This window comes from Manis javanica, chromosome 3, assembly GCF_040802235.1.
Source record: "Manis javanica isolate MJ-LG chromosome 3, MJ_LKY, whole genome shotgun sequence".
NCBI classification, from domain to species: domain Eukaryota; kingdom Metazoa; phylum Chordata; class Mammalia; order Pholidota; family Manidae; genus Manis; species Manis javanica.
The window spans coordinates 6,380,052-6,395,359 of record NC_133158.1 but is presented as its reverse complement, the minus strand read 5'-3'; the positions used below and the strand labels follow the sequence as shown (position 1 = coordinate 6,395,359).

General features: G+C 45.6%; 1 protein-coding gene across 6 annotated transcripts in view; it reads left to right on the top strand.

Moving 5' to 3' along the window:
- Positions 1 to 15,308, top strand: part of ARHGEF3 (Rho guanine nucleotide exchange factor 3) — a 245,248-nt gene that overhangs the window by 177,769 nt on the left and 52,171 nt on the right. Inside the window, exon 1 of one of the 6 annotated variants that reach the window (XM_037019267.2) lies at positions 7,970 to 8,219. The exons of 4 other annotated variants lie outside the window; for them this stretch is intronic. In XM_037019267.2, the coding sequence (XP_036875162.2) occupies positions 8,124 to 8,219 (96 nt within the window). In that variant the 5' untranslated portion in view covers positions 7,970 to 8,123. Of the gene's footprint in view, positions 1 to 7,969; positions 8,220 to 15,308 lie in introns of those variants that run through there. One more of the 6 variants, XM_017680206.3, reaches the window with a different exon arrangement.

Here is a 15,308-nt window from a genome sequence, read left to right as displayed (position 1 = left end):
TTTCATTTTTTTCTGGAGCAGTTTGTAGGGTTTTTTATTTTTTCCTTCACTTTGTAACTTTGCACCTTCCACATTAAAAGTTTCTCTAGGAAACGAATATTAATTTGGGGAAAGGAAACCCTCATTACTCCTGCTTGCAGCTGCTACAGATGCTTGGCCTTCTCTGGGCAGGTAGGAGGAAGAATGCCGGCCTCCGTCTGCTGAGCTCGTAAACTGGAAAAGTGTCTGAACTCAGGAATAATGCCAGGTGGGGTGGGGGTGAGGAAAGGAGGAAAGGGATGTGGTGTTTGGAGCGCATAACTCAGGAAATGTGATGGCACCTCATTTCAGAGGGGCATGAGGCAAGCCTTTCGGAAAGGAATAATGAGCTATTGTGTGGACTTTTTTTCTTTAATGGGTGGGTTGTTTTTATGAAGTTTTATGAACAGGAAACTGAAGCAAAGTGCTGATTCCTTTGGTTTTTGAGCTCTGCCAGCATCATTTCGATTTTTATTTTGGGGTGTTGGTGACAGGCACTTCCTTTAACACGTCTGGGGGTACACTGTAACCAGACACCCCAAACTGCATTTCATAACAATGGCAGAATCCCGATGAAGAGTTGTAGTTTCATATTTTCTTGATAATGCCATGGGACAGGATAAGATCCCTCCCCAACCCTGGGAGAAAAATAGTTCCTTCAGAAACCAGGGTGTAATCTGCAGAACGTTTTCCCTTAAAAAAAAAATTACAGAAAATTTGCCCAACATGAGTAAAACCTCTAACATGCGTTAAAGTGGGTCTTGCTGTGGCAGAGAAATGCTGACCTAATTCCCCTCCTTCCCTGAATCAGAAACTCAGCCTCCCCAGCTCTTGTGTTCCCTGGAAGATGACTTCATCTTAAAGAAGGTGGTCCTATCTGCTGGGCATTTTGGATGTACCCGACCAACATTTCAGGCATCTGGCTGCCAACTTCAGAGATGTCAAAAGCTGTTTTGTTCCTGCAGGGCATTTATTCATTGCTTGCCTTGTAAAAGTTACGTCTTACTACATTTTCCTGGCACCAGAGCAACCCTTGTGCTTCCACATTGCATTTGGTTTTTCTGAACCTGCAGGCAGCATTGGGTTATTAAAGTTCAAGGAAGAAGTCACGTGATGTTGGCTTTGCAATTTTAATTCTCTTACCTTCTTCCCTCCTCCCTCCCACTCCCTGACAGATGAGTTTTGTTCACCGTGTGCTGTGTCTAAACTAGAATAAGCTCTCAAAGCATCTCTTGTAGGACTTGGGTGAGGACACCCAGACAGGGAGATCATTACCCTCCCTTCGTGGAACAGCCAGCAGAGACGTTTCCTTCTCTCCCCACTGGCTTCCTTGGATAAAAAGTCCTTGAGTCCATAATTTCATATCACCCTGGGAATTTTAGATTAGCACCATGTTTAATCTTGCAGAAACACTAGGCAAAAATCTTCTCTACCCACTAAAGGTCAGCCCCATGGCCCAACTTAAGAGAACAAACTTTCAATCTAAATAGCAGAAGGTGTGAACGTGGCATTGAAAAGAAAAAAGTTTTTATAGAATTTAACCTGGAATCAAAACCTACAGAAGGAAAAGGAGGAAGGAAAAGGGAAGATAAGTACAATACGAGGGGTCTCAGAAAATAGACTATTTGACAACCCTTTGCCACCCCAGTTTCAGTCTCCCTGACAAGTCCGTCTTGTTCAGGAATCAGCGTAAAAAGCTTCAGGGAACTCACAGCTCTCAGTAATATCCAGGAGCGCTCCATAGCCTTACATTGCAGGGGCTGTCTCTGAAAGAGGTTCTGGTGAGTTTGGGGGTCTCCAAAAAGCTATGGATCCATGCCTGCTTTTCAAACTTTCTGTGGTACTCTGCATGTGATTGCTCGGTCCCCTTTCAGAAACTTTAAATATACTATGTTCCTCGTTGCAAAATTCTTCTCTGGATCTTCCTCTTGCACAACATGTTCTTGGATCAGCACCATTCTGTTTAATTTTCATTTCAACAAGTATGGATCCTTGTACCACGTGCCAGCATGATAGAAGGCGCTGGAGCCGCTGTGGAGCGAGGTAGACGAGGTTCCCTGCCCTGACGCACTGAATTGTCATCGGGAGCAGCGGGGATTGAGGAGGGAGGGATACTCGGTGCTGTGGGGGCACAGAGCCAGGGTTCCCCTAGCCTGGGCATTAAGGACAGCCTTGGGTGAGAGGTTTTGGCCAGGAGGACATCCGGGGGCAGTTCTTGTCATGCCGAACAACTAACCGATCTTGCCGTGGTAAAAGTGGGTGAGCCAGGACGGGAGCTTTTGTTTCACCTGCTGTTGCAAGACTTTGTGTGAAGTCAGAACTAGGGGCACGTGACAACTGTTCGCTGCACTTGGTTTTGGATGTGAAATGGAAAAAACCTCAAACCCAGCAGAAGCTCCCATCACTCAGCAACCACTTAACCAAAGCACCCCGCGAATGGCTCCAGCCCCCGTGGGGTGGTCGAAGCCCAGGACACAGGGGATGCTGTCAGCTAATGGGCTGCCCTCCAGCCCCCACCCGCCCACTACCCACCCCTGCAGATGAGTAAGGCACATGCTTGCCAGGAGCCCCCGAGTCTGTTTCTGCTGGTTGGGCTCCTTCTGTAATCAAGATCTTCTCCACCCCTCACCCTCTCCTGCCCCCCACTCCACAGCCCCAGGAATTTTTCTAGTAAGCATCTCAAGCCAGCCACCCTCCTCTCATTCTCTACGGCTACAGCTAATTTTTAAAAAACTTAAATGCAGCCATGTCCCCTGGTTATGAAGATAAGCATGTTTTTAATTGAAACTCTGGACACCAGATTGTAAATCAAGCCCCAAGAGCCAGAATATGTCTCCTGGTGGGTGGCTTCATTTGTCGTTTACCTGGCGTGTGGACTTGGATATTTTTCATTGTATACTGATGCGCCTGTACATGCATAGCAGACTGTGTGGCACGTAATAGTACCTCGGTACTCGATGAGCAAACAAGCTGCTTCCCAAGCCCATTCTGGATTTTGATGCTACAACCAGTGGGCTAATTACCCCCAGGTACCTGTGGTCGGAGGATCTGTGGTCTGAGTGTTTCTGGCGGTGGGGGCCCGTTGATAAGCTCAAGCAGTGCTCTTTGAGGGTGTTTATCAAAAATTCAAATTTCCAGAGTCTACCGCTAAAGATTCCAATTCAGCCGACACCACATGGGGCCCAGGGGTATGGATTTGATAAGCTTCTCGGTTGATTTCACTGCAGATGGTCTCTGGAATTATTGTCCTTGAATTCCCAGAAGTCATGTTTCTCTAAATGTGTAGGTTTTCAAGTCCCAGCCAGATGATATGAATAGTGTTGTATTTCATTATTATGCACAACACTTGCCCTGCATTTTAAATTCCTTGGAATTAGGGTGTATCTTACAATTGATCGTGTGTCGTAATTTAATTGGCAACATTTTTTCTTTCTTGGTTGTTTGCACATATACACATATTACACATATACACATACACAATAGCACATATTACAGTCTTTGGCATCCTAGGTTTGATACTATATGGTACTTTGATTGTTGAGTTTGTAGTTGATGGGACAGAAAACATGCTCCAGAGCTAGAATTTATATATTTTAGATTCTAATTTCTCCACGCAGTGGTTAGAATAAAAGTTGTACATACTGCATACATTAGCTATCGTTGGAGGGGAATAGTTTTGGAGTGTAACAAATACAGTGAATTCTTGGTCAAAAATATGAAATACTCTCCAAGAAATATAGACTATTCATAAAGTTCAAAGACCTTCTAGAAGTGTACAGAAAGTGTTCTAAGGGCTGGCTTAAATTCTGTTAGCAAAACAAGCCTGCTGATAGTAATCAGCTCAAATTGGAGAAGGTCAGGATTCTTACTGCAACATATTGAGTGAAGACAGGTTTTCCGTTCACACCCGCTGTGCAGCCAAAAATACTGTGGATCAAGAAGACAGTAAATGGAAACCTTTGGGAGTTTTTGTTTCATCACTGAGTTTATATTTCTGTCCCCAGAACAATTAAATATGGTGGTAAAGATCGAGCTTTGAAATGTTTCATCCCCTTCCCCAGTTTCTTCTTAAAGTATTATCTTTCACTGACACTTTCATTTTCACTGGTCTTTTGAAGTGCCTTTTCATATCTGAAGCAGTTTAAGACAATTTTCTGTCAGATGCCCCCCTGCCCGGCACCCTCACCTTCTGTCACTTTACTCCCATACGCTTCTTTATTCTCTTTCCTTTTTGTGTTCTATGAAGTCTGTGATTCCATCACAGGTCAGGTTTGGGCATTAGGGAAAGAGTCTAGGCATGTCAGTGTTCTGAGGCCCCTCAGCACTCCCATAAGTTTTCTTTGCTCCACCATGACTAAACTGATACTTGACGTCAATCAGTGATCAAGGTCTAAAGTGAAGATATCCTGAGGTCAAAGCCAACAGATTCCCCTGGCTCCGATGCCATATTTCAGCTCTACTCTCTTTAATGCAGGGTTTCTCAACAGTGGCTTGACTGGCACTTAGGCCTGTTAATTCTATGTTGCAGGGGGCTGTCCTTGTGTTGTAGAATGTTTACCAGCATCCTGGGACGCTACCCATTAGGTGCCACTAGCACTGTCCCCCAGTCACAATAAAAAAATGGATCCAAACTTGCCAAATGTCACCTGGGGGTCAAAATATCCCTCCAGTTGAAAATTGCTGCTGTAACGAACCAGAGACCAGGAAATATACCACCTGACTTTGGTATATCAGGGCAAGACACATAATCTTATAAGGACATACAGTTTTGATGATTTTTGCCTTATAGCTAATAATCCAGAGAATTTGCTTCATCCTGGAAGAAAGAGAAATATTCTCACTTAACTGTTTCTTCAGACTTCCTTCAGAAAATAAGGTCTTTAAGAGAATGCAGGAATGAAGTCTTCCAGCTTTAGAATATCCGGGGATATATTTTCATAAATCTAGCCTGGAGCCAGTGAACATATTGCCAGGCAGGGGGAGAGTAATAATACTAGCATGATTTTAGATATTATCAGTGTCCATTTATTCCATATTTACCTGTCTAGCAGCAAATCACAGTCCTGATCTCTGCTGAAACCTCTTCAGGCTTCTAGCCTCCCCTCTTCCATCAAGACTGAAGTGGCAGAGAGGAGAGGAAGCATGATCATTAACTGGGAATGTCACCCAAGTGCAAGGGGAAGGGGTTGGGGTTGGTACACACATGTGGCTCTGATGTGTCCAGCATGTACCTAAATGACTATGTCAGATTAGCAAGGGTAGAAGAAATGGCTCCAAGCGCCAGAGAAGCAGATGGAGGTACATGTGTTTGAAGGCCAGCTTTGGGGGACTGGCTACTGTCACTTGAGCTCTTTCTGCAATTGCACACCTCACTGCAAACATTTCAACTGAAAGACTACAGTTTAGTCACCCATATTCCTTGAGCAGGTGTGTATTACATACCTTCCTGGCTTAGAAGTTCAGAAATAGGTGGAGAAGAAGAGGGGAGGAATGTAGTGAAGTGGGCACCTGATCTATAATAATACTTACCTACTGATGAATGAATGAGTGAGTGAATGAATGAGTGAACAAGCCCTGAAAAAAGAACCTAGCAACCCCGATGCTAAGTATAAAGCTGACAGGACAAAATGCCATCCTGTTGGCTAAGATGGTTGTCACAACCACTTTAACTTGTGAAGTTTTAGACTCATTCTGGGCCTGTTCACACACAGTCATGCCATAGGATTTGAGGAGTTGATTGATGGTCTCTCAGCCAGGCCTGGCTGTCTGCTCATCTAAAAGGAGCTCAAAACTAGTGGTGACTCGTGTGCAGAGGCCCACTGCTCGGCCCCGGCAAGAACCCAGGCCCTGCTCTTGGCGCTGTTCCTGGAAACATAGAACAGACTTCTTTATTCTAGTCTCCAGGCTTCTGGCTTACGAGGAACACTGCAGGCTGCAAAGCGTTTTATAAGATTATAACGGGTTGTGCTGACAGTGAGCTCTGAAAGGCACTTTGTGCTGTTGCTTTGCGTGAAACTGACTGTTCGGGCAGTGTTGTCCCTGAGCCTGTAAACACACCCACAGGCAGGCTGGGCAATGCCGGGCTTGTGGGGCCCGCTCAGCTGGGCAGCACTGCAGAGTTGGACCGCTTCCCTCAGCTGTGGCAGCAGCCTCAGGGGTGTGCCTGGAAGCCCAGCACAGGGCAGCCTGTTTTCTGCAGAGCAGAGCATCCTATTTTCTGAAGTCTTTGCTCACAGACTTCCCTGGTCAGAACTCTAGGCAGAACGCCCAAACTCCCAATCTGCTAATGCTGGGCCAGCACATCACACACAGGAGAGGTTCTGAAGTCAAGGCACAAGGTGGAAATAGCATGAGGTTAAAAATACCCTTGAAAATCTTTTAAATGTCTCAAAGACCACATACATGAATTGTGTATAACCAAAATTGGTGGCTGCACTTTACAGGTCTTATTATGCCAAAAATCTATGTCTTTATATACCAGAATTCTATTCATGTTAGTGAGAAATTAATGCAATGAGATGCCTGGAAGCATCAGACTACCAAGGGAGCTCCAGGTTCCCACTTTCCCTTTGACAATAATTTTAGGGCTTATGCCTATTTTTCCCCCCAGTAATGTTTGTTCCTGGCCATTACCATCAATTTCTCTCCCTTTCTCTCTATCTGCCTAGCATGTGTGGTGGAAAACACACAAGTTGGCTGCACATATGTTGTGTGGCCATGTATGTTGATTTTACGGCTCTACATCTTTTGAGGAAAGGCAACAAAGTATTTTAAGAGAAAGGTGATATGGCAGGCTTCTCATAAACCAATATGACTGTTTTCACTTTACATAGTTATACTTCTTGAGGTTAAAGTCCCCCCACTTTCTTAGGGTTTATTTGTTACTACTCTGGACTTACGGTATTCACTGAAGCAGGGACTAAATATCTCCATTTCCATTATCTCCTGCACACCTAAGAAGTCAAAGAGACATTGACCTACCTAGACTGCCACTTGTGGCTGTGACTGATTGGAGGGGGAAAATTTGGACAGTGTGGTCTACAAAATAACTTTTGAGTGACCATGTTAATACTAAAAAAATTAAATCCTAATTCCCAAATAACATATGAATATTCTTTTCTTATAAAAAAATTTAAGAATGTCAACTATAAATTTAAAGTCTCCTTTGCCTACTATTTTTAATCCTTTAATCCCAAGTACCCCCTGGCATTGATTACTTCCTTCAGCATAGGGAACTCATAAGAGCCTGTTTAAATCCTTCTGGATGGTTCTCAGTGGTATTTACCTACACATTTCTATGGAAAATATGTTATTCTTTTGTAGATATGTTTTTAAGATAAATGGTATTATACTGTGCTTACTCTGCAATTATTTTTAACTGAGCCTCATACACTGGAGAGCTTTCTGTGCCACACCCATTGACCCGTCGTCTTTACTGCTGAGCAGTGGTCCACGGTGAAGAGTTTATTTAAATGCTCCCTGTTGATGGATATTACAGATGTTTCCAGTTTGGGTTCGTTTTTTACTGTCCCAGACAAGATCAAAGCAAATGATCTTAAAATTGCCTATTGGGCATTTACACGGTGTTTCTCCAGAAAGGCTGGTAGAGCCCGGTCATAGCTGCACAGCTTTATCTTGACAAGCCCTGTCGGACTGCCCTTCCTGGGGGGGCAGGCAGCCTCTTACTAGCCTCTTCATATCTAAAAATGGGTGCAGAGGACGCGCCTCCTCCCCCAACGCCCCCTGGCCTCCGGGAGCGCCGGGGACCCTGCGGGAGCTGCCACCGGGCGGCCCCCCACAGTCGCGTCCCTCTCCGCGATCGTCCCCCCAGGACCGCGTTTCCGCGGGGCGGCCCCTGGGCGCTCCCGGGAAGGGCCCGCGCCGGGGCGTGTCCAGCCAGCGCCCCGCCTGCTGACCACGCCCCGGTCACGCCCACCTCCCCGCCTCTTCCGCGGAGCGCCAGTCGGGCCGTGCGAGCCGCCGGCTGTCAGTGTCCTGTCGCGCCGCCGCCCGGCACCGTGGAGCTGGGGCCCCCTTTCGCCTGGGAGTTCTGCGGTCACCCCGGGTCAGCGGTGACATCCCAAAGGGCAGGCCCGGCAGCCGCCATGGTGGCCAAGGATTACCCCTTCTACCTCACGGTCAAGAGGGCGAACTGCAGCCTGGAGGTGGCCCCGGCCAGCGGTCCGGCCAAGGACGCCGAGGTAGGGCCTCCGCTGCCCTGCGCTCTCCGTGCGTCCTCTCCCCTCGCCTCCCACTGTCCCCGCGCACGTCCCACTCTGTCTCCAACTCCCACCGTGTGTCTCCGTCTTTCTCACCGTCTCTGTGTCTCCGTCTCGCCCTGTCCCTGGTCCTCTGCCCTCTCTCTGTGGAGCCCGAGCCCGCCCCTCCTCTGGGCCCGGAGAGCTGCCTCCTTGCCCCTGCCTACCCTGCGTCCTGCAGGGCTCCCACCTGCCCATCTTATGTCTGGACCTACAGAGGGGTTTCTCCTGTACGGGCAGGCCCAGGTGTCGGGGAAGAGCCCCCCTTTAAGCTTGGGTTTTCTCTGCCTGCGTTTGGGGAGCAGCGGGAGGTTGGAGAGCCCTCAGCACATCTCAGCTGTCAGGCTTGGACTTGTAGCTGTTTGGCAGCAAAGACGGGACTTGGCACCTCTGCTTGTCACCTGTGGCCAGTGAGGGTCATCCGCCTGGGGGTCTGGGGGCTATATGAGTAATCAGAGTGCCTCCCAAATGGATCCTGAAAACAAATTAAACTCCCCGAGGCCATGGGAAACTGTCTTGAAACATCGGAAACATTTCTCTTTCTGGGAACTGTCCTGTGCCTTGAGGCTGATGTGAGGGAGTCCTCAGGCTTCTGTTGAGTCTGCCGTTGCTTCCTGTGTGTTTTATCCCCAGCAAAGAACTCAGTGGCCTTAAAGGTTGGGTTCAACTAGAGGAGAAAGCATCCTTCTGTTTCTTTGAGGGTCTTAAGGGAATACAGTTGCCTTCACTAGATCGCAGCCTTGCTGTGGCCAAGCTGCCCCGGCACCCAGGGGACCCAGCTCATCAGTGCCGCTCGTGTGTGTCTGGGAGATCTCCACTCTTCCCCACCGTGACCGGGGAAAGTTGAGGCAGGTGTGCGTGCGGCCGTGTCACAGCATTCTTGGGGCTTCCACCCACCCACCACACTTGGCTCACTGAATTATGTATATCCAGGAGGACAGCATCAAAGATTCATTGCCTCTAACAGGAGCTGCTCCAGGCTAACAAGACTCCAGACAGTCTCCAGTTATAATCAGCTTTCTGTTAGCTAAGTGCAAACTAACTTTGCACCCCCAGCCCCACCCCCACACCCCAGCTCAGTTTTATATTTTCACAAAGGATTTTTGTGCCTGCCCAGCAGCTGTGGAAGTGTGATGGCCCTGGTGGCGTTTAGACTCTTAGTTACAGGATGCGCCTGCATGGAATTTAGGTTGTTCAGGCTTGCAATGGATATATGATTTCCCAATAGGAACTTGATAATTTAATCAATGGAGGAGCAGTGAAGCTGGTGCCCCCCTCAAACTCCTTTTGAAAGAAAGCAAAGCAAAAACAAGTTGAATGAATAAATTGAAGCTGTTCAAAGAAAGGAATAATAAGAATAGCTCTGGACTCTAGTCCCGTCTTGTCACTTACTCCTCTGTTTTCAGTAGTTTCGCTAAAGGCTTGTAAGGTAAAACAGCTGCTTGATCTTTTGTTATTCTTATACTTAAAATATAAATATATCTTATCACCAGTGGGGTGAAAGAAATGTATCACTGAATGTCAAATGTTAACTTTTATCATGGTGGCAGGATCCAGATTATAAAATGTGACTTATTTTCCTTTTATGGGGATGTTCTCATGTGGGAGTAAGGAGAGGGGGGTGCGGAACAATTTTGGGAAAGACTTGATAAATGTTTTTCAGGTATCACCATTATATGTGTGTGTGTGTGTGTGTGTGTGTGTGTGTGTGTGTGTGTGTGTGTGTGTGTTTAATGGAGTATAAGTGTCACTTAGGCCTTTTATACTTGGAGGCAGAGGTGTTCCATCCAGAGTGTCTCTGAACTTCATTGATCTGGCATATCACTTCTTCATAATGGTGATAAGCAAAGTTGGAAAAAGAAACCTAAGTGAGTTTAGGGGGTAGTTTTCTGGTTTCATTATCAGCCCAAAAAAACCCAGCCACCCCTTGTAGGCCTCACTTCTCCATAAGTGGTTAACTAAAATTTTCTACCACCAGGTGTCATCAGTATTTGTAAGTGTTTAAAAACCAGCCTACCTTGGTCTGCCTTTTGAAAAATGTGATTATATATACGTTTATAAATGAGACATTGACTATTTATTCTTATGAAAGTAACTGTTTAAGACCAATCATGTATTTTGCAGAAAGAATGTGGTTGTAATGAAAAGAAGAGCTGCCTTATCCAAAGTATTTTTGTCCTTCAGAGGCAAAGCACCTGTGCCCCTGTGGACACATAATGGTTCCTTCAGAATCTGCGGTGCGGAGGAGCGCTCCCAGGCTTGGCTCCTTCCAGCATTTGTCCACTGCAGCAAGCGTGCTGAGGAAAGCGGCTTGGGGAAGGGGTGGGTGTGCACTGATACACGTTTGAGACCGTACACTTGAGATAAAAAGGTGCAACCGCAAACATTCTTTTAAAAGCAAATCATAACATTTCTCCTCAAGATTTAAATGCTTTGCAAGTTTAAAATTTCAATGATAGTTCCCAATGAAAGAAAAAAAGTGGTATACCTTAAATTTCCATTTTCTTTGAAAATATTTTAAACCCGTAGAAAGATTCTGCATGGATTATGATAATATAATACTGTTTCTTAATCTGGCATTTCTTATGACACAGGTAGATGAGTTGGGTTGCAGGTGTTTAATTTTAATGTCCATAACCAACGAGATCCTTCCAGCTCCAATCATTCACCATGAAATCTGAGGAGCTTAGTCCTTAGTTTAGAGTTCCAAGGTCCTAGACTTTCACAGAGAAGCATGATATTACGTGAGTATCATTAAGCTTGTTTCTTCTGATCATTGATGGAGGTTTGCTCAATTGACCTCTGTTTTCTTATTTATTGGGTGCTCACTTCCCATGCCCAGAGGGGCCAGTCCTTCTAGGTATGTTAGAGGCTCTGAACACTGGATCAAGTCACTGAAAGGAAAGCTGTCAGCACTAATAAAATACACTGATTATGAAAGTCACTACTGGCCATGGTGAGGTTTGCTTTTCAAGGAAGAAGGTACAAAGGAGTAGATGTGTTGGCAAAGGATGCTGGAGCCTGAAGGGAAGGCTTTAAGAGTTTGGGGTCCGTTTTACTTCGAATGACAATTCAAAGAGATGTTTCTGCTGTTTTCTTTCTAAGTACCTAACAATTTGATGGACAGCTCACTTCTGGTGCTGAGATGCCCTGTCTCAGATGTTGGTCAGGATTAGGCCAGATTTAGTGGCAGTGATAGTCATTGCCTTTGTCTCTCAAAAGTGTATGTTCTGATTTTGACTCAGCTGGTAGCTTTGTGTGGCCCTTGGAATGGCATGTACTCAGAAACAACAGAGTTCTGTTCCTTTTCTAAGTACCATATTTAGTGTCCATCATTCGAAACCCTAACCATGTTGTAAGGTTAACATAAAGCCTGTATTATTGTCCTCACTCTGTGAATAAAGACACTGAAGGGAAGTGGTTTGCAAAAAACAGCTGAGCCACGATCCAGTGCCAGGTTTCCTGAGGGATTTAGTCCAGTATTTAGTACCCGTGCACCTTGTGGCACCTAAGGGAGTTTACCTCTGCAAAGGAAAAGGGGCAGGGGGATGCAGAACTTAACAGGCACATAAAATGCTTTAAGATATTTTCTTTTAAATATGTAATCTTGAATACTTTCTGTAACTGAGGAGGTACCTTTAAAGCTTCAGTCCTGAAAAGTAATATATGCCATAATTTATGCCCCTGTCAGCCCACACATGTATTTGAATGTTGTGTGCACCTGGGGTGTATTCCTTGCATGGCAGCTGGAAAACTAAAGGGGTCAACTGGTTTCTAGTAATTTATACATTTCCTGGAGTCTGTGTCATGTAGGGTTGAACTGACAGTATATACAACCAACTGCATGAAAATAGCTCCAAGTTAGAATCCTGGGATTTCTTCAGGTGACTAAATAAATAGGTTCCATGAGTCCTGTGACCTCAGATCTTGCTGGGTGGAGGGGGCAGGGGGGCCACACAGAGTTATCTGGTAAAGGCCATCACTTGCTGATAGGATCTGGTCATGGCCATCCGATGTGATTCTGAAGCTCGTTCAGATGGAAGTATCTGGGGGTTGGGGCCTCAGGATGCCCTTGAATTAGGAATAGGTTTGTTAGAGGAAAATACGCTGACTTTACACGTACTTGGAATACTTGGAAGCTGTTCAGGGTATTGACTTAGGAATAAGACTGCCTGGGTCCCAGTGCGGTCTCCACCGCCTGCCCCTGGTGTGGCCTTGGACAAGGTGGTAAAAGCAATGGCGATAGCTCCAGCTGCTAGGCCCACACCGAGGGTGAGCGAGACAATTCACAGACGGTGCTGGGTCCAGAGTGAGTGCTCCGTCAGTATCATCACCATCAATACCTCTGCCTCTCAAAAAGGTGCCTAAAACAATTTAAAGAAACATGATCACCACCCTAATTTCCTGAGTGCTATTTTATGCACAGCAGTGTGTTAGGGGCCTTACTGCAAGGCTTCTAATCATCCTTACGAATAAGCCTACCAGGCTGGTATAATTGCCCCTATTTGTAGAAAAAGAAACGGAGGCTCTGAGCTGGGTAGTAGCCTCACCAGGATGGCTGAGCTACTAGGTGGAGGAGCCGAGACTCACCCTGCAGTATGACCTTTAAGTCTGTACTTCCCCAGCCACACGCCATTGCCTCTAAGTGACTGAGTCACCGGTGTCCTCACTACATAACACATGAAGGCTGAGCCACCTGCCAGAGCAGATTGCCTCATGGTCAGAGGCCCATTTTTTCTAGAGTGTCTGGGTGGGAGACCTTACCCTCAGATGCTTCTGGCAGCCTGCTGCATAGAATGGCTGCAGCCCAAAGGAGTGGGGTTCGCAAGCCTCCATCTGGGAGGGTTTGGGTAACTTCCGTTCTGTGTTTCTCAAGACCGGGGAGCTGCTTTTTGGCAGAATTCCGCAAGCTCAGCTCGGTGGAGGTGACACCGTCAGTTCTGCAATTAGTCATTTTGCTTATCTACATTAACCACCAGCCTTCCACGTAAACCAGTAACTAGAAGGTCCTGACTGCCATCTGGATATTTGCAAATGGTGTCATTTTCTCAAGATACTCTGTGATTGTCTGTAAAATCCTGGACTGGCACCACTGTTTTCATAACAAGGGGATGAAAATAAATTACTGATCAGACCCTAATTTCGCAAAGCCCTGTGCACATGTAATTGTTATTAATGGTGAGTGTGTCTATGGGGGGACTCCTTCATTCATGATGTGTGCATGCAGCTGCCTTCCCTAATTTGTCAGCACCAGTAGTGTGTTCAGGTCACGCACAAATGAGGAAGTTGCTGTGATTGCACTGCCACTTATGCTTGTCGCATCGACTCATGGATGGTCAGGAGTGAAGGCCGGGGGTTTCTAATGCCCTCCATTTTGTATGAATTGACACTGTTTATTAGCTTAGAAGAGGCTTTGTCACAAAATAATCAAGAAAGGCTTCTGAATCTTTGGTGGGGAAGGGGGAAGAAGTGGTTCTTTTTAAGTCTAGAAACACTTGTGCCTGGACCTTCTGTGTTTGAGCCATTGTGTCCTTTTGCAAGAAGGCAGCCCTGATTATTAGTAAACTTCCATTAATTGGAGCTGAACCAGAAACCTTAACAGTGAATTCCCTGGGCTTTTTTTTTCCTTTCTGGCTCATAAGATGAGAAGGAAAGGAGAACCAAAACAGGCTTTTTTTTTTTTTTTTTCCGGGGATTTATGAAACAAACAAAACTAGCCCTTCAGGAAATGACCTAGGGTCACTGCATTACAGAACCTCAGAGGGGGAGAGGCCTGTTGAGAACCTGGAATCCAGTTCTTATCCACTGCTGGAGGTGAAATACCTCCAGGGACAGAGAGCTCATTACCTTCTAAGCCTGTACATTCAGTCTTCGTTCAGTGTGGATCATGAGAAAATCCTTCCTTAATTGTAACGTTGCTGTGCAGAACTGGATATTACACAGCTCTACTTTCTCATGTGTTATCCCCTTGAATATTTGAAAATGCCCTCTCTGTCTGTCTGCTGCCCCACCACAAGCATGCATGCATAGATTTTCTCCAGGCCAGACATCCTGGTTCCTCTGACTTTTCCAGATGGGACATACTGTCCAATCTCTTTGTCTTTCTTGGTGATTTCCACGGAACATCCTCAGCGCGCCTGGACATCTTGAGTATCGATCAGTCCATGGAAGTTGTATAAAGCTCTGTCAACGAGCAAGGCTTCTGTTTTGTTTCACGTGCTTCCTCAGACAGGAGAAGTAAACTAATACATTGAAAAAGAGTTTTGAAATAGAGATGACAGACCAAAGATTAATATTTTTGTCCTATAAATAATTTATACAGATGTAGAAGAACATTCTAAGATGTTCAGTGACAAATAGGTAAAAAGACACCAGTGGGCAGTTCACACACAAGTACATAAGCTTTAAAATCTTCATTCCACTCTAATGGAAATTATAGAAATAAAAAGACAAGTAATAATAAGGAGCTATTTCACATCTGATTGATTTTGCAGACGTTTTAAAGACATGATAAAACCCAGGACTGGGGATGTTGCAGGGAGATCACACACTTCTCTGGAATGACAGGACTTGTCAGTGCATATTAAAAGGCAAAAGAGGTTCTAATCTTTGGACCCAGTATTCCATCTCTTAGAGGAAAAAATGCTATGTATCCAAAGTTGTTCATAATGACATTATTTTCAATAATATTCATGTTTTATGTTTGTGCATTTTATAGGTTTCCAAGCATTGTTACTTTTTTTTGCCTCACCTGAGTATAATTATGCTTATTATAAAGATCAGGATACCAAGAGTCAGAGGGTCTCAGTGATTCTCCCAGGATCCACAGCTGGGAATGGCAGAGGTGCAGCTTCAAGTCTTATTGTCTTATTCCTGTCTAGCATCCTTTCCTACTTACTTGTAACAGCCAGAAAAGCCCACAGCTCTCTGACCTGTAATCAGGGAATGGCTCCGTGTACCGTGGCTGCTGGCACAGGGCTCAGTGGCGGCATTTATGCCGTTACACACTAGCCAGCAGAAATACCCTAATGC